At 44.0% G+C, this 26,672-nt stretch overlaps 2 protein-coding genes across 2 annotated transcripts in view; one reads left to right on the top strand and one right to left on the bottom strand.

The window, feature by feature from the left end:
- The window catches only part of LOC144708758 (Double Clp-N motif-containing P-loop nucleoside triphosphate hydrolases superfamily protein), a 3,152-nt gene extending 670 nt beyond the window's left edge, over positions 1-2,482 (top strand). The window contains exons 1-2 of the mRNA XM_078582200.1: positions 1-1,075; positions 1,157-2,482. The exon at positions 1-1,075 is cut by the window's left edge and continues 670 nt beyond it. Coding sequence (XP_078438326.1) covers positions 1-1,075; positions 1,157-2,365 — 2,284 coding nt within the window. The 3' untranslated portion in view covers positions 2,366-2,482. The remainder of the gene's footprint in view (positions 1,076-1,156) is intronic.
- Positions 2,483-12,100: 9,618 nt separating this feature from the next.
- LOC144708910 (tRNA-thr(GGU) m(6)t(6)A37 methyltransferase) lies at positions 12,101-15,577 on the bottom strand. Its single transcript, XM_078582365.1, has 9 exons — positions 15,424-15,577; positions 15,225-15,349; positions 15,037-15,146; positions 14,754-14,949; positions 14,165-14,257; positions 13,920-13,979; positions 13,747-13,821; positions 12,598-12,678; positions 12,101-12,452 (listed from the first exon to the last, which is right to left on the bottom strand). The coding sequence occupies exons 1-9, from the start codon at positions 15,518-15,520 to the stop codon at positions 12,171-12,173; spliced, it is 1,119 nt and encodes a 372-aa protein (XP_078438491.1). The 5' UTR covers positions 15,521-15,577; the 3' UTR covers positions 12,101-12,170.
- Positions 15,578-26,672: the final 11,095 nt, after the last annotated feature.

Here is a 26,672-nt window from a genome sequence, read left to right on the forward strand (position 1 = left end):
AGCGCTGAAGAGAGCGCAGGCGAATCAACGGCGGGGATGCCCCGAGCAGCAGCAGCAGCCGCTCCTCGCCATTAAAGTCGAGCTCCGGCAGCTCATCGTCTCCATCCTCGACGACCCTTCGGTGAGCCGGGTCATGCGCGAGGCGAGCTTCTCCAGCCCCGCCGTGAAGGCCGCCGTCGAGCAGTTCATCTCCGCCGCTCCCCCCGCCGACTCCGGCCACAGCAACAGCGTCGGGGCCGCCAAGAGTCTGCCTCTCTTGGCCGGAATTGGGCTCCGGGCCACCGCTGCCCCGCCGGCGATCCCCTTCCGCCCCGTCAACCGCAACCTCTACGCCAATCCCCGGCTTCAGCAGCAGGAGAGCGAGGAGACCCGCCAGGCGTTCGACATTTTGCGCAGGAGAAGGAAGAGGAACCTGATCATGGTCGGCGATGGCGGACCCGAGGCCGCCGCCGGGGAGCTCCTCAAGAAGATGGAGGAGAAGGGCATCGGCCATGGCCTCCCCCTCCAATTCGCCGTCTTCTCCGTCGAGAACGCCGTTGCCGCCGCTGCCGACGCACTCCAGGCCGCCGCCACCGTGCAGGACTTGGGCAATTCTGTTGATCGCCGCCTGAGGGACGGCGGCGCTGCCGCCGTCCTGGACGTCGGTAATCTCCAGTGGCTGGTGGAGAGGGCCGGCCGGGGCGTCGCTGCCGCCGCCGTCTCCGAGACGAAGAGTCTCCTCTCCAGACTCTCCGAGAGTGGCCGGGTCTGGCTCGTCGGCTCGTCGTCCCCCGCCACGTATCTCCGCTGCCAGGTCTACCACCCGTCCCTCGAGCTCGACTGGGACCTGCAAGCTCTGCCCGTCGCCGCCCGCCGGCCGGCGTCCTCCCTCAGGACGCCGCCGCCGGAGAAACCCGGCGGCGGCGGCGGCGGCACCGAGATGTGCTCTCTGTGCAAGGACAGCTACGAGCAGGAGCTCGGCAAGCTCGTGGCTATGGAATTCGAGAAGTCCTCCGGGGCCAAGCCCATCAAGCCCCTCGCCCCATGGCTGCAGCTCGCCAAGCTCAGCACTGACAACTCTGTCACCCAGTCTCAGGTCCCAATTCAATCAAGACCCTTCTTCCCCCTTCAATTTCGTCGTAATTGGATAGAATCTGACCGAATTTTGATGTTGCAGACGAGGGAGCAAGAGCTGTCTTGGAAGAAGACCACTGAGGAGCTGCTCAGGAGGTGGAGCGAAACCTGCACGCGCCTCCACTCGAAATCTCGGCCGTCGGATGTTCATCCGACGGCTCCGGCACGTCCGGCGAGCCCTGTCGCCACGGACCTCGTCCTCGCCCACCAGAAATCCTCCCCGGAGAAGCCCAATTGTGCGGAGATGGACGCCTTCAAGAGAATTTTCAAGGCCCTGGTGGAGAAGGTGAGCTGGCAGCAGGAGGCGGCGTCGGCGGCCGCCGCCGCGGTCGCCCGTCCTCGGCCTGGCGGCCGGGGCGACTCCTGGCTGCTATTCGAGGGCCCAGACCTTCTGGGGAAGAAGAAGATGGCTGCGGTGCTCGCGGCGGCGCTCTTCAACAGCGAGCCGATCACCGTCTCCTTTGGCACTGCTGCCAAACACCCGTCTCCGGCGGGGTTCTCGCGGGGGAAGACTGGCATTGACAGGATGGCGGAGGCGCTGCGGCGCAACCCTTTCTCGGTCTTCATGCTGGAGGGCGTTGACTCGGCTGACTCCGTGGTCCTGGTCACGCTGCGGCGGGCGGCGGAGAAGGGGCGGCTGGCCGACTCCCACGGGCGCGAGGTCCCCGTCGGCGGTGCCGTCTTTGTGCTCAATTCCGGCACCGGAGCCGGCACCGAGGAGAAGCTGTTCGACGCCGCTCACTCCGGGTGGCAGCTGGTGCTCGCGCCGCCAGAGAAGGCCGGGAAGCGGCGCGCCGAGCCCGACTGGTCGGCGAACTCCAAGCAGCCTCGTCTCTGCCTCGACCTCAACCTCGCCGCGGCCGGCGACGACGAGGACGCCAGCGACGTCACGGTGGAGACCGGCGGCGAGTGGGCGGCGTTGAGATCAGCCGTTGACTCCGCCGTTGAATTCCGGCCCGTTGACTTTGGTGGATTGCGGCGGATGGTGGCGGAGACGATGGCGAGGAAGTTCAAGGTGGCCGCGGGGGAGGGGAGGACACTGGTCGTTGACCCAGAGGCCATGGACTTGCTGGTGGGTGGTCTCTGGTTCGGGTCAACGCCACCGGCCGCCTTTGACGAGTGGGCTGACAACGTGGTGGTCCCCACTTTCGGCCAGTCAACGGGCCCGGTCTTGAAGCTTCTCCCTCTAAAAGAGGGCGGCGCTGCCGCCGACGCCGTGGCGCTGCCAACGCGGGTGAGGGTATTACCGTAATTTCGCGTCCTCAATGTCGTTTCTTCTTTCACGACTTGCCCTGGCTCTTTGGCTGGTCTTTACTCGCCCTGTATCTAATACCAAGAGAAAAAATACATATTAATCAGTTCTTCCTCATTTGTGCATTCTTTACAGTCCCTTAATTCTTTTTTGCTCTGGTTTTTACTGGTAATTACATATTTAAGTTTCTCTGGCCGGGGTTTTTGGACGATTTTTATTTCGCATTTAATTTAGTAGCCGACGGAAAATACATCGCTTTCTGGGTTAACATTTTTCGAAGAGATATCTTTTCTTCTGCTTAATTAAACAATTTCCAACTTGACGCAATCTTCAATTTGACGCAGTCTTCTGCGGCCTTAAATTCTTTGTTTTCATGGTGGGCCCTGTATTGAGCAGAAGACGGCACTCTTCTGCCCTATAGTTGGTGAAAAGGTTGGCTCATCAGCCCGCAGAAAGAGAGAAAAGATATGAGTGGAGTGAGAGTAAATAGAGAGAAGATAAGAGTACATATAGGCATCAGAGTCGGATCGGATCATTCGAATCTTGATCAACAGATTCGAATGAACAAAAGTTTTAGCAATCTGTTTGAATCTTTCGATCTAACAGACCCTTTGTTCGTGTTCGATTGAAAGTTTCGAACGAACAATTTGGTTCGTTTGTGTTCGATTGTCATTCGTTCGACCATGTTCAAACAATTTCGAACAAATGGCCTGCGACCGCAGCAACTCTCTCTGGCGGCCGCTGGCACCGCTGGCAGTCGCTGGTGGCCGCTGGCCGACGCTGGGCGCAGCTGGGGCCGCCGGATTCGAACATTTGATTTGATCCAATTCGAACAGACTTGGATCTTATTCGAATATTCGATCCGAACAGTCACCTTTTCGAACAATCTGATCCAAGCAGATGCTCAGATCAGGTTCGGATCGAATTTGAACGAGGCAGATGGTGTTCGGATTCGATTGTTCGAATGCTCGATCCGATCTAATATTCGAAGGATCTGTCCGAATCCCCAAAGCCTAAGTAGAGAGTAATTCGAGAAGAGAGAAGACAGAGTAGTGAGAGAGTAAATAGAGAGAAGATAGAGTAGTTAGAGAGTAAATAGAGAGAAGATAGAGTAGAGAGTGTAGAAAGAAGAGAGAGAAAATAGGGAGAAGAGGGAAGATAGAGTAGAGAGAATGTAGAAAGAAGGTAGAGAGAGTGTAGAAAGAAGAGAGAGAAAATAAAGGGAAGAGAGAAGACAGAGTACAGAGAGAGTAGAAAGAAGAGAGAAGACAGAGTAGAGAGAGAGTAGAAAGAAGAGGGAGAAAAGAGAGAATAAATAGAGAGAAGAGAAAAGAGAGTAGAGAGAGAGAACTGTACAGAGACTTTTCCGGAGAGATAGAGAGAGATACCCACAGAAAGTTGGAAACTGGGCCAGGGATAAGGCTTGAGATCCGTATAGAAAGTCTGCCATAGATACAGAGAGAGAAACTAGACAGAGAGAGATCCCCACCGAAATGTTCCAGAAAGATAGAGAGAGAAACTAGACAGAGAAAGTGAGAGATAGAGAGAGAAAGAGAGGGATGTCTTGTTCATAGAGTGTTGATATCATCTCTCTGCAGAAACACAGGAAACGTAGCCCGGGACATGCGCGGGCATTTACTTCTGCCTCTCTTTCTCTCTCTTCATGTTTTACTGTGCTTTCTCTCTCTAGGTTCTTGACCTTTGTGAACCAGCCTTTTTGCCGCACGCAGACGGCGTTCTTGTCTCTTCTGGACGAAAGCCATGCTTATCCAGAACACGCCGCACAGCACTAACTTCTTCCCCCTGGCTCTAGAGAGAGAAAAGAAGAGAGAGAAAGCAGGGATGGAAGTTTGGATAGAGAAAAATATACAGAAACAAAAACTTATTTCTCTCTGAAGAAATAAGATGAAGAAAATCCTGTCTCTGGGAAACGTCTGGAAGAGAAAGAAGAGGGTTGGGTAGAGAGAGGTTGAGAGAGAGATGACAGATGCGGTAGAGAGAGAAAGTATGGCATTAGCTCCATATGGTGCTGAAAATCATGGAAGGAGAGTTGAAGAAATGTGGAATAAGCACTGAGGGAAGAAGCAACCTCGTCCCTCCACATTTTATTGTTTCTCTCTCTAGGAACTATCTTGAAAACATGCCATTCTCTCTCCTTTGTGTATTACCTTTCTCTTTCATGGAGCTAAGTTGAAAACATGGTATTCTCTCTCCTCTTTGTAGTACCTTTCTCTCTCTAGGAACTATGATGAAAACATGGCATTCTCTCTCCTGTGTAGTACCTTTCTCTCTCGTGGAACTATGTGAAAACATGGCATTCTCTCTCCTCTGTGTGGTACCTTTCTCTCTCATGGAACTATGTGAAAACATGGCATTCTCTCTCCTGTGTAGTACCTCTCTCTCTCTCAAGGAACTACATCGAAAACATGGCATTCTCTCTCCTCTGTGTAGTACCTTTCTCTCTCTTGGAACTAAATTGAAAGAAGCAACCTTCATCTATCTAGTTTTCAGTCAATTTCATCCCCTTGTTATTCAATACCGTTCCAATGAGAAGAAAGAGAGACAGAAAGAGATAGAGAGATAGATAGAGAGATATATATAGTGAGAGAGAGAGTTAAAGAGAGGGAGAGAGTCAGTACGATTAGATAGTGTGCGTGGGGTTGAGAGATGGAGTAGAGAGAGAGAGAGATTAGTGAAAATAATATAAGATTATTAAACCCATGAGAGATAAAGAGTTAGAGAGAGACGATAAAAGAAAACCAGTGGCCGACAGCAGCCAAACTATGTCAGACTAAGAACGTGCATGAGAACGTGTTTTTTTCAGAATTTACTTTTGTTTCCAAGTCAAACTTCTATCAACCGCATATATTTGCTGACTGGAAATCTTGGTTGAAAGATCACTCCATTATAATAATATACTTACCATCCACAAATGAGGAACAGCGCAGATCATGCATATAGAAAATTTACATCAATAAAAGATATCAGTCACTGACGTTTCATCATTAAGAATGGGCCCCTTAAAAAACTCAAATTTGAATTTTGAAAGTTAGTCTAGAACAAGGTATTTTAAAGGAGGAAGGTAAATTAGGTATTTAGAATGATAATTATTTACTCATCTACCGGCTATCAACCAAAGATGTGTATAGATATGCTATCTGAGTGGAGGTGGGAAAGATGATATTGATACAATATTTTTATTTAGGGTTTGAAAATTTTCTTCAATGGGTTTGCACAAGGTATTTTAAAGAAGGAAAGTAAATTAGGTATCTAGTATGATAATTAGTTACTTATATACTGGTTATCAACTAAATATGTGTACATATATGCTAAGTGGTGGGAAAGATGATATGGATGTCATTATTTTAGGGTTTGTCAATTCTCTTTAATGGGATTTTTCAAACTTAATAAATTCATTTGTAATATTGAGAATTTTTCTTCTTCCTCAAGTTTCTATTTCTTTCTTCAAGCTTGTACCTCTTCTAAAACTTAGAACATAAATTAAAAATCAGGGTAATAATTCAAATTTAAACAATACAAACGAATAAAACCATATGTCAAACAAATAAATCCAAATTAATAAAAGTCGGTCACTGTCTCATCGCAATTAATTGCTTTTTTTGTTCCAGGACAGCGTCTAGTCTATTGTCAATTAATAACAGAGGGAAAAACCATCTTCATCCACTTCCATTACAAAGACGCCAAGTGCATGTTGATTATTCAGTTGTTGATTATTATAACAGACCAAGCTCACATTACTTTCTTGACCCTATTTAAGAGCATTTACTATTCTACTTCATATTAATTTTGCCAACATGCTAGTGGCTTAGAATCTGCCCCTAGGTTTCATTTACTAGAGAGAGAAAGAGAGAAAAATAGATGAGAGAGATACGGTCTGAAATGTGGTTAAGAGATGAAGAGAGAAAACTAGTGGCGAATAAAAAGAAAGAGTCAATAACCAGCTTTCTGCAGGTCCATTTATTGCAGCGTCTTTCTTCTCTATCTATATCATATCTTCTACTTCCATCCTTCTACTCTCTCTCTCTCTCTCTCTCTCTCTCTCTCTCTCTCTGTGTGTGTGTGTCTATCTATCTTATCTATCTATCTCTCTCTCTCTCTCTCAATCTCTCTCTCTCTCTCTCTCTAGATTTCTGGGCTTGTCTTGACTCTTATGTAACATGGTATACCACATGCTTCCCCCCTACACATAGAGAGAGGCAGAAAATCGATGCACGAGCTCTGTGGTAGTGGAAGAAAATTTAGATAGAAAGAGGGCCGAATTGAGGAAATAGATAAATAGTGGAAAGAGATTTGAAAAAAAGAGTTGTGTAATGTAACATTATATATAAATTTTAGTGGAAGAAGTCTTAAGCCACTGGTAGAAAAATAGTTATGTGACCATGTACCATGCATGCAAGCCTTGATTGATGATTCGGAGAACTACTAACCAAAATAGAAAGGAACGAACACCAACTATTATCAATTTACTACCATGTTGGTTTCATATATCAGGTATCAGAGGGAACTTTTTCTTTATTTTTAATATCAAAATGAAGAAGCTTAACCCAGACTCATTTGGCAAAGCTCATTCCGATATCCATTTGACATAACAGTTAGAAATAGTAATGTACATAGGGATATGATGGCTCAATATTTATATATGATGTAATTATGATGAATGCTTACCAGAAGTTCAAGTGAAAACGATTCCTTTGCCTACATATGCCCATATAATGAGCTAACATGCCATAGAAGGATGCCTTAAGAGTGGGATTTAGATGATAGATGATTTTTTTGAAAGAAACGAAATTTTATTGTTGGAAATGGCCTAAATTGTCACGTCAAAGGACTGAAAAATCGTGAGTTGTGCCTCATTGACAAAGGAAAATATATTATAATTTTTTATGCCATTTTACTTTTGGAAATGCCCAAAAATTTCAAATCAAAGGGCTGAAAAATCTTGAGGCGTGCCCCAGAGATAAATGATAATATCTTAAAATTTATTCATACCTCTCCTTGTAGGTCGCTATTTTAAACTTACAATAAAAATAGTTCACTATCTTAAAAATATTTTTTTCAAAACATATTCATTTAAATACCCTTGGGATTTGAATTTTAAAACTTTGAGGAACGGATCCCATTTATTTGAATGAAAATGATCGATGTGCCCCCTAAGCTAATTTTAGACACTGAAATGTTTTTACGAAAAAATTGACTTTATGGCTTATTTATTATCATTGAAATCCCATGAACATTTTTATCTCGATGAATGAAGCAATTATAAATGAATAATAACGATTATTAATTAGTAATAAAACTAATTAAATATTATATCTTTTCAGATTCAGTTGCCTAGGATCGCATACAAAATTATGGCGACCACGACAACGCACCAGCACAGGACGTGCCTCCACTTTCACATGAGACTCCCTGCGTCATGACACGTCGCCAACGCCAACTTCAGAACCGCTCTTTGACGGGACACATCACCAATGTCGTTTAATATTATATTTTTAAATGAACTGTTATCTTATTTTCTCTTTCCTCCAAGGCCTATACATAGGCCAATGTTGTAAGAAAACCTGGTGAATTTCTTTTAGAATTGAAGTTTCTTCTCCAGTCCGAGCCACTCTTGCTGTCGTTGCCGTCGTCGAGAGAAGGCCACCTATCCACCTGTGCTCACGCACTCATCCACCTGCGTCGGCCTCACGCACAGCCGCCAACCCACAACCCGCCCGCGCAGCCGCCCGCCCACGCGGCTACCTGCCCACACGGCTACCTGCCCACGCAATCGCCCGCCAATGCGACTACTCGCCCACGCGGTCGCCTGCCCACGCAGCCGCCCGCCCAAACGGTCGTTCGCCCACACGTTCGTCGGCCCATGCGGCCTCCGCATTTAGTATCCAGGGGCTTCAGACCCTCGTTCTGCAAGTGCATGCCCCGTTTACCGTTTAGGTTTCGGGGCGCTGCCCCGAACCCCTTGACCGCCAACTGACAACACAATTGGATCCACGACACCCTATCCAATCGCACGTCACTTTACCCCCCCCCCCCAATGACGCATCAATAATTACCCACATTGCCACGGCGCACTGCTCTAGTATCGAGGTAATTCTACCCTCTTTGGTGTCGGTGTTCTTCCTCTAGTGTTCCTCGATTGTTTTTCCACTGTCGTGGGATTAGTTGATCAGGCTCTTTGAATCTTCCTGTGATTAGTTGATTAGGCATTTTTTAATCTTCTCGTGATCAACCGTTTGATTTATTGAAATTTTCACATGTTTAACCACGATGGTTAAAATACAGAACTCCTGCCCTGGATCGAGGAAAGGGGCTGCATCATCAGTATTTACACGAGATTTAAATCTTCGAATTCAATTGTGTGAATTGTGGTCTGATTTATCCTACCCTAGTCAAGCTAGCCTGCCCTATCCGGTCAGTCCCATCATCTCGCATCACCTATCATCCTGCATCATAAAAACTTTCTTAGGTATAACATCATTGACATCATACTTGATATAACATGTTAGATTAAATTAGTCCATGAAAAGTGAAATAAATTTATGAATTATGTAGTAAATATTTAACTAATTGAAAGGAATAGGTTGAACTTAATAAAAATTAAGCAAATCAGATATCTGCCTATTTCGATACATTTCTTTGTATGTGTGTTTTTTTCTATCAAAGAAACACAAACAAAATGATTAAACGGCTAAAAGAGAGCCTAAACAAGAAGAGATGATCAATGAATATGAAATTTCACATTCACTTTGTTACCTTTTATTATTTGTTTTGTTTTAATGTATACCTTGAGTATTATGAGTATACAATTTAATGTTGAATCGATTCATATCTTTAACAAATTTTCTATTTTTCAAAAATATTTTAAATGAACTCAATTTAAAGGGAAAACGCCTGTAAATGTCTACTGGTTCAAATAACCACACCATTAAAAATCATTTAACTCTCCAACCTTAGGAACATGGGTGTAAAACCTAAGGTCCTGTAAGATGTTAAAGTATCTCTGGATGATACCAAACATAAACCTAAACAAACCATTTGTATTTGACATACCAGGTCGACTTCTAAATTTCTCGGATATCTAGTTCAAAATACAATGAGCATCTAACGGACTGATTTTCAGATCCTTAATATGGTTTTAGTACTCTCATAACATATTCAGGAAGTTAATTGGATCATCCTCTAAAACCTTTCTTCATCCTCCATCTTGACTAAATGGAATCATAATTTTATCATTCTTAATGTCACTTACCCATACACTTTCACAGATTTCCCATCTCACATCCATCCAATCTTACCTAGACCACAAATCATATCATACCTTATCTCTTATTAAATTACCTCTAATCATAATATATTTTTTTTTAATTTTATTTTTCGTGTATATTTTATCATTAGATCCTTTATAAAAAAACATAATTTTGAGTCCAAAAATGGAAGTTAAATCTAAAGAAAAACCCGTAAAATCAATTATGTCAATATCGGCTCCTCAATATAATCTGTCTGTGATCTGAAACTAAAACTAGCAAGGGAGTATTTTTCAGTTGTATCTATCATGGGAATAGAAAGATCAACTAAATATAAAAGTTCCGCGCTCTTATTGCAAAGAACACATTGGAGGGTCAATGATTTTTACAAATACTATCTATATATTTTCTGCCTCCACACTCGCCTGCTGCTTATTTTGAAAATCAGAATCAATCTTAGTCTCATGTGATTAGGTTATGTTTTTATCATCCAACATAAAATATCCTGCAAAATTGAATCATTATACTAAGGTAGTCATAGTAATGTTACATAAGTAAATAAACAGAAGATAATAAATAGAAGATCAATTTCTAGGATTCACACCATGCTGAGTTAAAACATAAAATTGACGGTCAACCTCAGTCTCATGTGATGAGGTAATATCCTGCATGCTTTCAAGGTCATCATAGTCGTGTCACATAAGTAAAAGAAATAGAAGATAATAAATAAAAGGTCAATTTCTAGGATTCTTAACAGGTTGAGTTAAAACTTTAACTGTACTGTGGTTGCTAACGTATATTTCTACGCTTTGAACATTCTTCATATTGTTCTGACGTTTGTTGCTGCCTTGGCTCCCATCATGGATTCATGTGATGTATATTTCTTTGGTTTGACTTTTCATCATATTATATTTCTTTTTTTTGCATCATATTGTTCTTAAGTTTCGTTGTTGTCTTGGCTCCGATTATCAATCACTAACTGTTCAGTTCCACCTTGACTTCTGCCAGTCAAGGTCACTGGATCTAGATTACTTTGCGTCTCTATCATCTCCTTGGGAATCATCATATGGACGTTGCAATCTAGGACAGTGCACAGCAATTAAATGAGCTTTAGGTTAGTATATGATAGGATTCCGTGGGCCCACATTGGGGGCATTCTTGTCATTTTGCTGTAAGGACAGCCAGGCCCATTTCCCTCTGTTTCCTATAAATAGCACAGCCCTCCTTTTGGGAGGGCAGACTGAAGGTTATTTCTTAAGTGAATGTTTGTTTTCCCCTCCCCTCTCATTTCTTCTATCATCCGTGCTCCTTCTCACTCAATGACCCCGTCCTCATGATCGTCTCTGCATCACCGCGTCTTCAGACGGCTCATCCTCGCCCAATCCCTTCCCCCTCTGCTTGGCCTCCTCTCCGATCCTACCGGTTTCACCTCTCTACCCGGGAAATTCTATATTCCTCGTCCTCTACCATCCTGATACGAGCCTAGATCCAGGTTCCTACCAGTATATTTCTTGCCCACCTGTTGAAAATTTGGTTGTGATGCTTGTCCCTGACACTGTTAATGTTTTTAACCGTGTATTATTTAACCATAAACATGAACATAACCATCAATTAAATAAAACACAGAAAGATTAACTAAAACAGAAAAAAAAAGTTGTGTGAGAACTGTTGGACATTGAAGACTTTACAAGGAGCTACTTAGTTCCTATCCGTACATTGCACTTCCCCTCTATGTGCATTCTTAGTTTCCCAAACATCAATGTGTAAACCATGTTTAGAGGGCTTAAATTTGTCTCTGTTACAGTAAATCTAAAATGATGGTGGCCATTATCTGTAAACTCATTCAGGAATACGACTTCATCTTCTTTGGGTTTTCAAGAACATCCTCCCACTTCACAGGTTCATTGCGGCACTGTCTTTAGTCATTATCTCTTATATAAGATTTAGGATAGTCACAAGGATTTTAAATATTGGAAATTTAGGGATATTTGTTGTTGACTGTCCTATCTAAATAAGACTTTCCGACTTTACTAATAGAAACCGGAAGTTTGATTAATGTTGCGAGATAGAAAATGTTTTAAGAAATCAATAAACTGGGAATTTCTCAAAACCATCTTATAAAAGAATGTCACGTTAGAGTGTCTATGTAAACAGTTAACACTAGTTTCAAGGTGATTTCTTTTACTGTTATCATCAGATCTTCTTGATCTGCCATTTTTTCAAATACCATCTTAATATTGCTCTCATTTTTAGAAGACAAGAAGTTACTACCGGACTGAAAGGCAAATTGAAACACACATTACCTCTTGTCAAACCATCATTGAGCAGATAACCATAAATTTCTGACTCAGTGATATGAATAGCCTTGAAATTTAAAGTTCGTACAGCAAGATAGGAGAGCAGCCAATGAGATAAGTAATGCATGAAAAATTATGAAAGATTTTTTTCAATGCCTGACCTGGACCATGCATTCTGAATCCAAACCTGCTAAAATATATTATACCAAATTGATTAACATTGGGCGTGCATAGAACTATCTCTTACACTTGAAAGACACCTTCCACCATGATGCGTGATTCTTCATTGATATAATATGTTACATCCATTCCTTCAATGATCAGGTGATATGTTACTTCATGAGGTGAGGATGATAACTCATCTGATTCATTGTCTATGGATGGTGGAGGATCAAAGGACAATGTGTTATGTAATGTGCCATTATGAGGTCGCTTTCTCTGAGATATAGACCTTATATCCCAAGATAAAACTTGCTTGATTAACTCCTTAAACTCATCTTCAGAGGCATATAATGAACCTTTCCCCTGCAAAATACGATTGCATGCCGAGGAGTAAGAATTTGGAAAAGAAACTGACTCTTCTAGAAATCACTCAAACAAAAAAATATAACGGTTAAGCAAGTCTACAAAAGGAAAGTATCAGGGATTTAGTTTGGGGTCGGTTACTCACGGCAGATGCCCAGCAAGAAGTAAGAGAGGAAGAGAACTCTTTTGAGAAGCTAACAGATGATACTTCCAATGATTTACTGTCCTGGAGGCAAAAAAAAAAATTCAAGCATGAGGATATTAAAAAGAAAAATTAAATAAAAATAAGACAGTGATTGCAATAAGACATTCACATTCCACACAAAAATACTTGGCAAAATAAACACTTGACTTAATAAGCTTAGGCGGCAAACAGTGGCGTTTATCACCCATCCTTAAAAAAAAAACATGTCCATGCGAGCAATTCACATCGTGACAACAAGAATCGAGGAGAATATAAACCTTAACTTCATAATTCAAACAGTATAAAGATTCATATAATACCCATCTTTGAGCACAAAACATTTTTACACAAGCAACGTTGGACATACATTTACAATTAGCCATCATACTTGAACACTGAAAACAAAGAAAGATATATACCTTAACTTTTATAACTCAAGCATTATACGGAGACATCTACAGTCCATCCCAAAGCACAAAATATTTTCATGCAACCATATTAAGATTAATATGAAGTTGACAACAAACTAATAGGGTCTTGACAAGGACCTATCAGAGGATGAAGAGGGGCTGCAGCTCAAGCGACACCACATGTGCCTCGGGCTCCGCACATGAGTCGCCAAACTAATGTTGCTTATAGGGTTTTTAAATAAGGCCGTGGCCGACCGTGGGGAACAAGAAGAATATTCAGAAGTTGTTGCTGCGGCGGGAGCAGGAGATCCTCCGGCTCGAGGAGAAAGAAGCATCATGACCGATCCGCCGGGCTTCCTCTGTTACTTTCAGTTCTTACTATTTCTCTCTCGTTTCTCATCCTGTTCCTCCCTAAAAAGATGACTCTGTATCTCCACTGTCTGAGTGGAACTCTGATCATACATTTTTGCAGAGCATGTTATTTGAGACCTTGATTATCTATACTATTCTGGTTATCCGGAGTATTATATATTTGGAGTTCTATTACAAATTAGACATGAATTTGAAATGAATAATCAATATCACAAAAAGTAAGGAAGATATACAGCCAAACTTTAGAACTTAAGCAGTATACAGAGATATACAGAACCCACCCATAAGCGCATGTTAAATGTTAAAATGAGCACCGAGGATATTAAACCTGGAGACAGTTAGGAATCACGGCTCCAGGGACGCAGTCAGCATAAGGCAGGTAAGGCTTTATGTCAAGTACTGGCTGCCAAATAAAAATCCAAAATAAAGGAATCACCGTGAGGAAAGGAGTAAACCATCCCCTTCACATATAAAAACGGAAAAAAAAGATGGAATAATTACCGTTCCATCAACGAGATCAATGCCCGAGAGAAGAACATCGTTTCCATCCACTTTCTCCACCTGAAAATCCTTACACAGTGAGTTATAAACACAGAACAACATTTTTTACTTGTCAAAAGCTGGTAATGAAAGAAATTACTATTAAGCTAAAAGGGAAAACAAGTTTCTTCTAGTTTTAGCTTTATAAAAACTTAGCAGAGAACGGCTTGATTCATAGAGCTTCAACCCGACATGAATTTACTTACTTTAGCAACAGTGAGACCGATAGGACATGGTCGGTGAGGAGATCTAGTGGCTAGCACGCCCATCTTCCCCCCCTTCAGCCTGGGCACCCTCACCTATCCAAAAGACCACTTTCTTCTAAAGAGACAGGTTGTAAATTGAAGAAGATGAATTTTTAGAAAAAGAAGACTGAAGAACTTGAAAAAGTAGAAGAAATTAAAAAAAATAAATTGAAGAAAAACAAGACGAAGACTTTAAAGAAGAAGAGCTCGAAGAAAAATAAAACGAAGACTTTAAAAAACAAGAGCTTGAAGAAAAAGAAGACGAAGACTTTAAAGAAGAAGAACTTCAAGAAAAAGACAACGAAGACATTAGCGACGCAGAACTTGAAGAAGAAGAATGTGAAAGAAGAATTCACAGAAGAATAACTTCAAGAATAAGAAGAAAACTGAGAACAAGAACTTGAAGAATAATAAGAATAACAATACTAAGAATAATAATATGAAGAAGAAGAAGAATAATAATAATAATAATGTGAAGAAGAAAAAAATCAACGATAAAAGTAAGAAAGCGAAGAACAAAAGGAAGAAGAATGTTTAACTCATCACAAACCTTTGCCTTGAAACCCGATCTACAAGGATCCTTCCAGAGCTTGTCAAGATCAGTATTAAGGTGAAAAACATAGAGCACCCAACAATGAGAGTACTCCGAAAGCCCTTCCAGCGCGCTTGCAGGCACAAGGCTTGCATCAAACCGAAGCCGCGCCCTCGCTAATTTCACTAACAACGGTTGCCTCGGCGTCCCATTCCTGTAAAAACTCCCCTTCAATCTCCCTCTCTAAGTCTCTAATCCACCCATTGCCAATTTAATCGCTTAAATTCCAGTTCTTTCATACCTTGTGGTGAAGCAGGACTTCACCGTAGCGATGGGCCTCATCGGGTAAGAAGAAGAAGAACAACAAGATGAAGAAGTTATCTGATCCTTAACAATCGCTCTGCGTAAATCCTATGGAGAAAACGGTGATGGGTTTTGCTCAATCTTCTTCGTTGAAGAGAAAAATCCGAGTTTTTGAGAGATGGTTACCTGCTGGGCTCTGATTCTGCCGCGTCTCTCGGAGTCGGCCTTCTCGAGTGACTTCTTGAGCTGCTCCTCGAGCTCTTGAACTTGCTCGGCGAGTGCCCTCCATCGTCTTCTCCATTGCAAAGGACCTGGAGATTTGGATTGTTTGATGAAATGGTGAAGTTTGTGGGAGATGGACAATCTCTTTGAATGATGGGTTTACCCTTGATTGTGGCAAGAGCGAGCGCTGCAATGGCGGCCATGGACGCCGCCATCGTAACCGTCCTGACATCGATGGTCATGTCATCTTGCCACGCCATTAACACACAGAGAGAGAAAGGGAGAGAGAGAGAGAGAATGTTTGAAAGGGGAGAGTAGAGAATAGAGGGAAGGGAGAAAAGCAGAAAGGGGGTAGTATATTTGGAGAGAGAGAGAGAGAGAGAGAGAGAGAGAATGTTTGAAAGGGGAGTAGAGAGTAGGGTGCGAGCGTTCAGATAACGGATACGAAATTGGGCGCTGGTATCCGTTACGAAATAAGTTTCATTCCAACTTCGTTCGACATCTGTCTTATCGTAGTCGATATCCGATATCGGTATCAGAATACGAAAAAGAATCCGGTCGTTATCCGTTACGAGTCCGTTATCCGTCCCCGTTCCTCAAATTTATGTTTTCCTATGTTTCGTTATCCGATATTGCGTACGGGTATCAGATAACGGAACATGTTCGCATAGCGGGAAATAGGAGTAATTTAGGTCGGGGAGTTATCCGACGGGGACTCCATTGCAGCCTAAAATCGACTGCTGCTGCGGAGAGCGGAGCTGCTGCGGAGAGCGGAGCTGGAGCGGAGCTGCTGTGGAGCTGGAGCGGCGGCTGCAAAGTCGGCAACGTGCGGCGATCTAGGGCTGCGGATTGCGGAGCTGGAGCTGGAGCTAGGTCTCGACTTCAAGTCGGTGTCTCGTCTCTCCACTCTCGACTCTCGATTCGAGCTCGATTCAGGTCAGTCGTCCACGCCGCCGCACATGCATCGATCTATCTTGTTGTTTATCTGCCAAGCAAGTGATGCAAGTTTTTTCAGCCATTTCCATACAAAGTAATTCGTCGATCTATTGATTCTATTGCGTCAATCTATTGCATCCACATATGGCATCGATCTACTGCACCGATCTATAGCATCGATCTATTGCAGCGATCAATTGCATCGATCAATTGCATTGATCAATTGCATTGTTTTTATGTCGGCACTAGGCACCATATCAATCGATCTATTTCATTGTCCTTTCAGAGTAAACCGCCCCTACATTCATCGATCTATTTCATTGTTTCATCAATGTTTATGCCAGCGATTTAATTTATCATTATTTTCTGAAGGACCTTGATACTTCCATGTATTTTATTCATTCACACTTCTACTGCTTACCTATGTAGCTATATACCTATATATTGCATCTTATAGTTGTCCATCAAATGACGCATGTTTCTTTACAAACCTTACATGTTTATGTGAGGAAATAGTTCATTTCAGGGTGGTTTTTTTAACGTACGTACGTTACAGCATTACACGTACACCTTACACTTCACCTCGCTAGCTGCCATGTCAACGGCAGAGAGCGCTTTACCTCAAATAGAGGAGTCAGAATTTGAGGAATTACCAGCAGAGCATACTGCTGATGTCTCGGAGGTTCGTGGACGAGCAAAACGATCACCCATTCTACGATACTTCACGGTTGTTGGGGATTCGACATACGAGTGCGAAATTTGTCGCATGAAGAATGTGACAAAGCAGACACATCTTGAGCGCCCAAAAGGTAGTACAAGTGTCTTTTGGCGTCATTTCAAGTTCGTCCATCCGAAAGAACACGATGCGCTGAAGGGGAGTACGAGCACGCAATGATGTATAGACGACTTAGCAGAGGACGGGACATTAGGTCTCTTTAGTGGAAGGCGACCATTGAGGGGTCGAACTCCGAAAGAGACCAAGGATGTCATTAGTCGCCTAGTTTGTCTGACAGACTTGCCATGCTGTTGGGTTGATACCGATGCTTGGAAGGAGACATGGCAATTTGCAACACAAAGCGAGGTACCCTCACCGAGTGCCCGAGTCATCAAAGCATGGACGCTGAAGTTGTTTGGGAGGATGAAGGCGGAGATCATTCGCATGTTAGCAGATGTCGATCGTGTGGCGACCACAGCTGATGGTTGGACAGCGAAATATGGTTGTGGCCTTTTGGGCATAACAGTTCATTGGATAGACGCTAGGTGGACGTATTGTGAACTTGTCCTTGGCATTCGTGAGCTTAGTGGAATGCATGACGGTGAGCCTATGGCAGAAGTTCTTGCCGAGGTGCTCGAAGAGTATGGACTCGACACAAAGGTGAGTAATGTAATAATGTTAGGACCTTTGTACTTGATACTTTTCAATGCATGATATAATGTTTAATGTGCTTTCCATTACAGTTATGTGCCGTTACCACTGATAACGCATCAAGCAACAAGAGAATGATGGCCATATTAGGAAGAAGGCTGCGTGGAAGGAGCATTGGGTTCAGTGCAAGGCGACATGTTCTATGCGTCGCACACATCATGAACCTTGTTGTTCAAGCTGCAATGAAGAGCTTCTCTATACCCACTGCGGCACCCATAGTCGAGCAGGAGAGTGATATTGGTAGGGCTACCGATATGTATGAAAGTGAATCAGAAATGGAGGGGGGTGAAGAGGACATCTCACTACAGCGGCACAGTGGTTCAATTGGGGAAATAGTGACTAAAGTGAGATCGATAGTTAGAGCTATACGATGATCAACAAAGCAAAGGATCTATTATGCTGATTTATGCAGGACGCCAAGCTTGCCCTCGCTTGACTGCCCAACACGATGGAGTAGCACGCACGAGATGCTAAAAGAAGCTATTGCCAAAAGGGATGTGATTGATGCAGGGGCTGCATTCTTCACGACAGGGGGTAGCCAGACGAAGATCTTGTGTGATGAATGGGAATTGCTAAAGGAGTTTGCCTTCTTATTGGGACCTTTTGCCTACACAATCGACCACGTTAGCAGGTCGAAATAGTCCATCATTGGGGATGTCCTCCTCCTCGTGCGAGCATTAGTTCGCCATATGGACGACGTAAAGAAACGGATTGCTCAGTCCACGCTGTTCACAGGCAAGAGGCTTCCACAGGATGAACGCGCATCATTACTGGATGCAGTTGTCGCTATGCAAACAAAACTAGCTGAATATGAGAAGCTGTTGTGGAACAACGATGCCGTCCTTGCTGCCACATTGCTCGACCCATTACGCAAGGGATCAATGTTTGATGAGGCTTCATATTTGAAGGCCATATCCTTTGTCCGTGGAATTCTCCCCAGCACGCCGTCATCTTCCGATGAACGACGGGATACAACCATGCATCGACAACAACAACCCTCAAAGGCTTGGGTCAATTAGGCTCTTAGCAGCAAACCCTGTACAGGCAGAACCTCGCTAGCTTCTCCTTTGGAGGAAATGGAGACATTCTTACGTACAATCCACCAGGGAGGGGGAGACTCTGCACGTGCCTGGTGGGGAACTAAGGGTGTCCTCGTCTATCCAGCACTGTCCAAAATTGCACGTGAATTTTTGACAGTGTCGGCTACAAGTGCGCCATCCGAATGATTATTTTCTGCTGGTAGAGCAGTTTTCACTTATGAGAGATCATGTTTGGAGGGGATGAGTATTGAGACACTTGTCTATGTGAAGTGTTGGTGTCGAGAAGGAAAAACTAAATGGTATGACGTTTGCCTTGAGGGTGACATTGATGTTGACCTAGATACATCAGGTATGCTTCTATTTTTTCTTAACTTAATTTTCTCATATGGATGTTAAATTGAGATGCCTTTTAATTCAGATGTCGTCATAGCTCCCGAGCGGTAGGACTCCAGTGATGCTGTGTTACATGGGATTTACGATAAATTTCGTGGACGGCGATGTGAAGATGAAACTACCCTTTTCCCAAACATGGCTAAACACTTTTTTCCAGAACTTTTGTCCCCGATACAATTGCATTTTCTAGATCAGTTTGAGATATGATACTTTTGAGTTTATATTCGAGTACTTGTTTGTGTACTACACCCAATATTACCTAAGCCATATAAATCGTGACAGGTTCCATGGCACCAGGTGACAAACCAGCAACAGAACATCGATGCCTACCACGTCGGAGTATGCGTCTCCTCCTCCAACGCATGAAGAATACGTCACAGGACACAAGTGTGCACGTCATCAGCTCTGATTCTGAAGATGACAGTGATAATAATGGAAGATCTAGCAAAAATATCAAAGACAACACTTTCAATGCCCCTCAATTCTCACCGGAGCAAATAGAGTTAATTGATGCCAGTATAGCACGAATCCTTGCAAGCCTTCACCTCATCCCAAATAGGCCCATACGAGATCCGCACATCCTAGTGAGCCGTGATCCATTTTATGAGTCATGGGCGGACCACACCTATTGGACACAGTACAATTTCACCTCAGCAATGATTAACTTTGTCGAGTTTCAAGTCGCCCATACTATCAACAAAAGGCTACATCCATCGCCGGAAAGCGACGGCGAGGGAAACAGATGGCTTATGGAATTAGAACCTATTATGTATGTTATGTTTAATTGTTTGGTTGTATGTTTGGACTTTGGATGATGGTAACTTAATCTTCACTTTTTAAATGTATGTTGGTTGAATCGCAAGAATTGTCTCTAGCTCGATAACAACATTAATACTTAATCAATTTGTATGTTTTTACATACACATCGTCGTACAGTCAAAAAGATTTCTCATTCAAATAAACAAACAAAGAAATATGATTTTTCATAAAGTGCTTTATCAAGTTCGTATTCCGATATCCGTGCCAGTATCGTTTCTATATCGTATCTGTTATCCCCATAACGGTATCGACATCTGACACCGTTATCCCATTACCAATGTCCGGAACCGTTATCCGTTTCATGATTTTTTCCGTATCCGGTACCAATATCCGATACCGATGTCAACCGCGTTCTCAATTTTTTTGCGCACGGATTACGTGTTATCCGAAGACGGAATACGGATGCCGTTAGTCACACCCTAGTAGAGAGTAGAGGGAAGGGAGAGAAGCAGAAGGGGGAGTAGTATATTTGGAGAGAGAGGGAGAGAGAGAGAGAGAGAGAGAGGGAGAAAGAGAGAGTGTTTGAAAGGGGAGTAGAGAGTAGAGGGAAGGGAGAGAAGCAGAGTGGGGGAGTAGTATATTTGGAGAGAGAGAGAGGGAGAAAGAGAGAGAGAGAGAGATAGAGAGAGAGATTTTGAAATGGGAGAGTAGAGCTGTTGGACATGGACTAGGGATCAGCAGGCGTCATCGTAATGGATAATGTGACTGTGACGAGGGGCCCCTGATGGATAATGTGACGCTGTCATCTGTCAGGTACCGCGTCGCCGTGATGGATAACGTGACGGTGACAGTCACGAAGATAGGGGCCCTTGATGGTGATGGTGACAGTGATGAAGTCGTCGTGACAGTGATGGTGACGGTGGCATAGTTGCGTGACGGTGACGTGACAGTGGCGAGGGGCCTCGGACGCGTGACGAGACAGAACGGCCATCACGGGTGACCACCGTGACGGAGTTTTAAAAAGTTAAAAAAGGACAAAATACCTATAAAAACCATTAATTTTTAAGCTTTCCGATGGCCGAGATTTCACCATATCACCAACGGCCTAGGCGGACGAAGAAGAAGAATGAGGAATGAGGAATGAGGTCGTCAGGAAGAACTCACCAGGAGAAACATGAGAGACAAAGCAAACGAGAGAGAGCTGCCTCTCACAATCACCAACAGGAACGAGAGCCGATGGCCAAGACGACCGAAGAAGAAGAAGAATGAGGAATGAGGTCGTCGGGAAGAATTCACTAAGAGCGACAGAAGCGACAAGAGAGACAAAGTGAGTGAGCAGGAGCGAAGAAGCGAGAGCTGCCTCGTAGTCACTGATAGGGAACAGCAATCATCATCCGTCACGTCACACATCACCATAACGGAAATGCGACGGATGACGTGATGGCGACGGTGACGGTGATGGTGACGTGTGACGAGGTTTACGTGACGGTGACAGGATGCCCTGGATGCGTGACGTGATGAAATGGCCGTCACGGATGACGGCCATGACGTGTTTTTAATGCACTTAAATAATAAATTTAATGACTGACAATTATGAATACAATGAATTTAATAAATTAATATATTGATGAAAAAATTACGAATTTAGTGGCTTTTGTTTCAAAATATTGTGATAATTAAATTATTGACGTAAAATTTTGAATATAATTAATTTCTTGATGGAAAAAATTATCTAGTGAGGTTTTTATTGAAAACAATTTAATAATTATTATATTGAACGTAAAATTATGACTAAAATAATTAATTTCTTGAATTATAAAATTAAGATTCTTATTGAATTTTTAAAATACATTTTAGTAATTAATTTTTGGGCGGAAAATGTGTAAAAATAATTATTAATTACTTATTGATGGAGAAATTAAGAATTTAGTGACGCATTTTTAAATACAATTTAATAATTAGTCTACGAAAGGAAAATTATAAATATAATTAATTGATTAATTACTGTTTCTCCGGAAAAATAATTTAAGGATTTAGTGAAGTTATTTAAATTACATTTCAAAAAGTAATTTAATGACAGAAAATTATGAATATAATAAATGTAATAATTACTTTCTTGACGGAAAAGTATTGGTTTAGGGCAGTTTTTTAATAAATTTTAATAATTAATTTATTGACCAGTGTATGTCCTCTTCTCCGCCAACCTTTATCAACAACATTTATGTATGACATTTTTCGCAAAAGATCTTGATGCCGGACGTCGTCAAGACGTCGTCCGGTCGACACCGAGGCTAGCAGCTCGGTTTCGAATCAGGGTCCTACTCAGACGACGAAAGTCAGCGTCGTCCGAAAATGCTAACGGACATGTAATAATGATGATGTGCAATGCGAGAGTTCCTACGTGTCGTACGTGCGTGCGCCGACGAGCGGTGGGTTCCGTTCCAGAGAGTTGACGGGATCACTCTGAGTGAGGTCAGGCGGACCTCCTGAACCTTGCCCAAGAGGGTCAAGGACGAGTACGTCGTCGAACGGGGAAACCCCGCTAAAGTGCTCACACGCGTCGGGAGAACCCCACTCGTACTGGGCAGGTAAGACTCTCGATGAAAAGTCGTCGTCTTCTCAACCTGTCTCACTCTCACCTGTCTAACCCGAGCGCGGAGGAGGCGAATCGAAAGTGCACTGAAGTACGTAAGAGACGTAAATAGGCAAAGTAAAGGGGTATCTTCGTCGCGCTGGCGACGGCTATTTGTACCAACGGGATCCGGAGATTTGGGGAAGGGAGCCGATGGCGCTAGCGTACGACTGGGGCAGAGCGGAGGTAGGCGATAATGAGGATGTCAGGTGGCGGCGGGGACGGGACGCGTGCAAGCACCAATCAAACGGCCGGGGTCGACGGGACCTTGGGTAGTAGCACACACCCGGGGCGTTCCAGGCAGCAGGCACGGCGTGCTGCGGCACACGCGGGCAAGCGGCGCTGGCGGTGGGGCACGTGGCGAGCGTGCGCAGGCACCGCGACACTGGGGTGCAGTGCGCACCATGCGCCCGCACGGCAGGAGCATCGAGCAGCGGGCGCACACAGGTGGTGCATCGCGGGGCAGCGACGCGCAAGTGGCGCACAGGGCTCGTGCGGCCGCGTCTCCTGGCGGGCACCGCACACCACTAGTGCTCGGGCCGGGGAAGCACGGCTCGGGCGGGTGCGGAGCTGCCGCGAAGGCGATCGGGTGATGGGTGTGGCGCGCCCCGGAGGTAGGAGGATGAGGACCGAGCGGAATATAGGGGAAGGCAAGGGCCGGCGCAGCTGAGAGGGGATCAGCGAACACCGGGGGGGGCCGTGAAGGGTCGAGTATGGTGGCGGCACAGCCGCGCTAGGCGGAGGACGGCGGCGGGATGGCAAGCGGGGCCGGGGCGGCAGCAAGACGGCGAGCTAGGGGGTGGGCGTCGGCGCGACTGGGCCCTGGCAGGGAGATGGTGACGCGGTGAAGCTCCGGCCGGCGAGCGGCGGCGCGACGGGCGACAACGCAGTGGGCTCCGGCAGGAGGGTAACGACGTAACTGCGGCGGTGCCGCGGGACTCCGTCAAGAGGGCGACGGCGCGACGGATCTCTTCTCCCCCTTTCCTTCTTCTCGTTCCTTCTTCTTCCTCTTCTTCTTCTTCTTCTTCTTCTTTCTTCTTCTTCCTCTTCTCACGTACGTGACTCTTCAACTTCCACAAATATAACTTCCAAATTCAAGAGTGTTTGTCTTGGGCGCCCACCCCTCCTTATATAGGATGGTGAAGATGGGCCCCCATAACAACAATGGGAAACAAGATGAAAAAGAGAAAAGGGAAAAGGAAAAAACAGGCCCATTAGCAGGGGTGGGAGGGGAAGATGTCCTCATATGGGCCTTCCCCTCACTACACTGATAAGGAAAATGAAAGAGAAATAAAAGTGGATAAATCAGACGATGAGGTGGCGCGTGCATCATGCCGATTATCTGAACTCGGGGTCGCACGTCGTTGCAGCGGCTCGTCGTGTCGGCTGGACACGTGTCGGTGGCGGGCTCGGTGACGACGGTGGCTCCTCGCATGATGGCTCGATGGTGTCCGGCGGTGCTGCGCCATCAGATCTTTTACATGATTTGGAAGCCAACTATATATAGAGACAAAACAATCCGAAGATCATGCACTCGACAACTGTACGCCTAGAAGCTCTCTCGACCTGGCAGCAACAACAAAGGGCAGCTAAGCTGGGGACCTAAAATGAAAATAATAGTTTGATTTTAAGAGATGATCACGCCCGTTAAATTGAAAAGTTTGCTTTGGAATTTTTGATCTTACACGCTAAACACATTGATCTTTGTCTGTCCTTCAATTTGCCGTCATCCACATCCTACAAAAGTAAGACGATTCAATTGGCATTTGAATCGACCAAGAAGTGATTTGGGTCTGCATTGGATTCTTCAAAAAACAGTTTTCTGTAAAATCATGCATAAACAAACTCACCGGGCACTGCATTTTAGGAATGACATCCCTTTGATGGTGAACTTCCCATGAAATAAATCCCAGAGATATGCTAGCAATCAGTTGAAAGAAGTATAAATCATGGGAGACTTTTATTTTTCAAACTTCGTTTCTGATTGAATCTCAAGAACTTGAAAAACAATAGTGTAACACAATTTAAGACATAAAACACAGAAAACCAACAAAATCAACCCAGAGAAACCCAAATCTGAAAGCTACGCTACGGGTTGTTATCAAATGCAGATCGACAACAAATTGAGATGGCAAAAACAATGTTAACGCGCAATTTAATCAGATAAAAGTGAAATTTGAGTAATCATTCACAGCCCATTGGTACTTGGATGGGTTCAGCCCCAACCAATGCACAAGAACATAGAGTAAAAAGAGATCGAGCATGAATATAAAGTTACAAAACATCAGAAATTAAATAGGTGTGACTTCTGGCCCGTTATGGGGAGTGGAACCCAGATATTGAAACATTAACATAAATATTCTGATTGAGAACTCAAAGCGGATTGCGAGTTAGTTAATTTCTAAAAGAAAAGGTACCTGTGCTAGAATAAGGACAAAAGTCATCGATCGGGCTAGAAGAATGGAAGAGACAATTTTCCCAACATGATCGCCATAGCTGCAAAACAATTATCCAATAAAATTACCTTAGAAGATTGAAACGATAGAAATAAATTAAGAGTAATGACTTACACTATTCTTTGTCATCAGAAAAGTCATTCGCACTATCTCCATCACACAGCTAAGCATTCTCAGCACCTAACCATCACTTGACTGTGACCAGGAGCTCGATGATTTCAGTAGTAAGACCTGCCCGCTTGAAAGTGATGATTGCATGTCCTACGGAGAATAAACATCCTGCTAGGGCATTGTTTGCACATAATGAGAGAAACTCTTGAGCAAGGGTAGAAAGTCGCGAGTAGGTTCGTGCGCTTATGCGTGCCCACCATCCTAATGTTGTCTCTATGTCCTTCCTCTCTCTTGATTGTAGATACGTCTCTATTTCTTTGGCTGGAGATGGTACTCATCGTTCCTTCTCCCTTGCTGGCGCTAAGCCATCGATGAGTTTTTTGAGCCAGTCATCATCCTCAGGGTCATTACCAATTATGTCTTGCTCACCATGTTGGGGCATAAGCCAGCAGACAAATGCCAACGCATCCTGAATGCCATTAGGATCGAGTGATGCTCCCTAGTTGAAAGGGTCAATAATTGTTGCTGTTGTCGTCGCACGATTCTTAGAAATCATCTTCTCATATTTCAACATCTTAAACTTCATGCTCTCACAAGCTTTACGGATAGATGCAATTTGAGAAGCGGTTATCCTTATTCCCGATGTGAATATCTTAGACATATCAAACTTGAGCAAGATTGTGTTTATATGTCGCATCAACGCCTTCAAGATGTGAATCACTTCCACGACTCTCACTGTCTTCAAGCCACTAACATAGTTTGTCATCCTGTAAAATGACCCTAGAATGTCGCAAAAGTCTGCCAACATTTCCCACTCTTCACGTGAGAGTCTCATGTCCTTATATGTTACCGACAAGATTTGTAAAGCCGTAAAATCTATGACTTCTTGCTTCTCCAACGCGGCATGCAACATGTCATGCGTACTGTTCCACCGCGTTGGGCATTCTAATGGGATTTGGTTGTGATTCTTCTGGATGTCTTTGCACGTCTTTACATACTGCATTCGTCGTTGTGTCGATGCTCAAATGCTTGCCACTAAGTGCCTTAGACGGGCAACTGTGTCCCCCAGGACAAGGCCACTATCATGAATTTCTGCATGACTTGCCGTAGCCTCACGCATGGCGTCCAAATCATCTATATCAGCGTCATAATCAGGATCATATGCTACGTTCACTGTACAGTTGTCCGTAGTCCTAGGCAGAGGTGTGATCACCGATACACATAATGATTTCAATGTAGCCTAGACGATGATGTTCAACACATGGGCAACACACGGGACATGTCGGTCCTCAGTGAAACGGTCATTCACCGGTTTGAGTTCCTTTGCGAGCTGTGCTATCATTCGCCTGTTACTTGACATGTTGTCTGTAGTGATAGATCCAACCTGCATGCTGAAAAGGTTAGTTTTGCAATAAGGTAGTAGGAACCAAAATGAAGCCAAACGGGATGTCGCCAACCTTCGTCTTCAACCCGAAGTCTTCTAATGTTTGGAGCACTATTGTGGTCATATTCTCGCCATCGTGCTTCCCCACTAGCTTGTGTATAGCAAGTACACGTTTACATAGCTCCCAACGGTTGTTCACCCAATGAACCGTTATGCCGAGAAGACCGCACGAATTCATAGCGGTCCATGCATCCAACGTTAGTGAGACCTTGAGG

This window comes from Wolffia australiana, chromosome 10 (genome assembly GCF_029677425.1).
Source record: "Wolffia australiana isolate 7733 chromosome 10, ASM2967742v1".
Lineage (NCBI taxonomy): Eukaryota > Viridiplantae > Streptophyta > Magnoliopsida > Alismatales > Araceae > Wolffia > Wolffia australiana.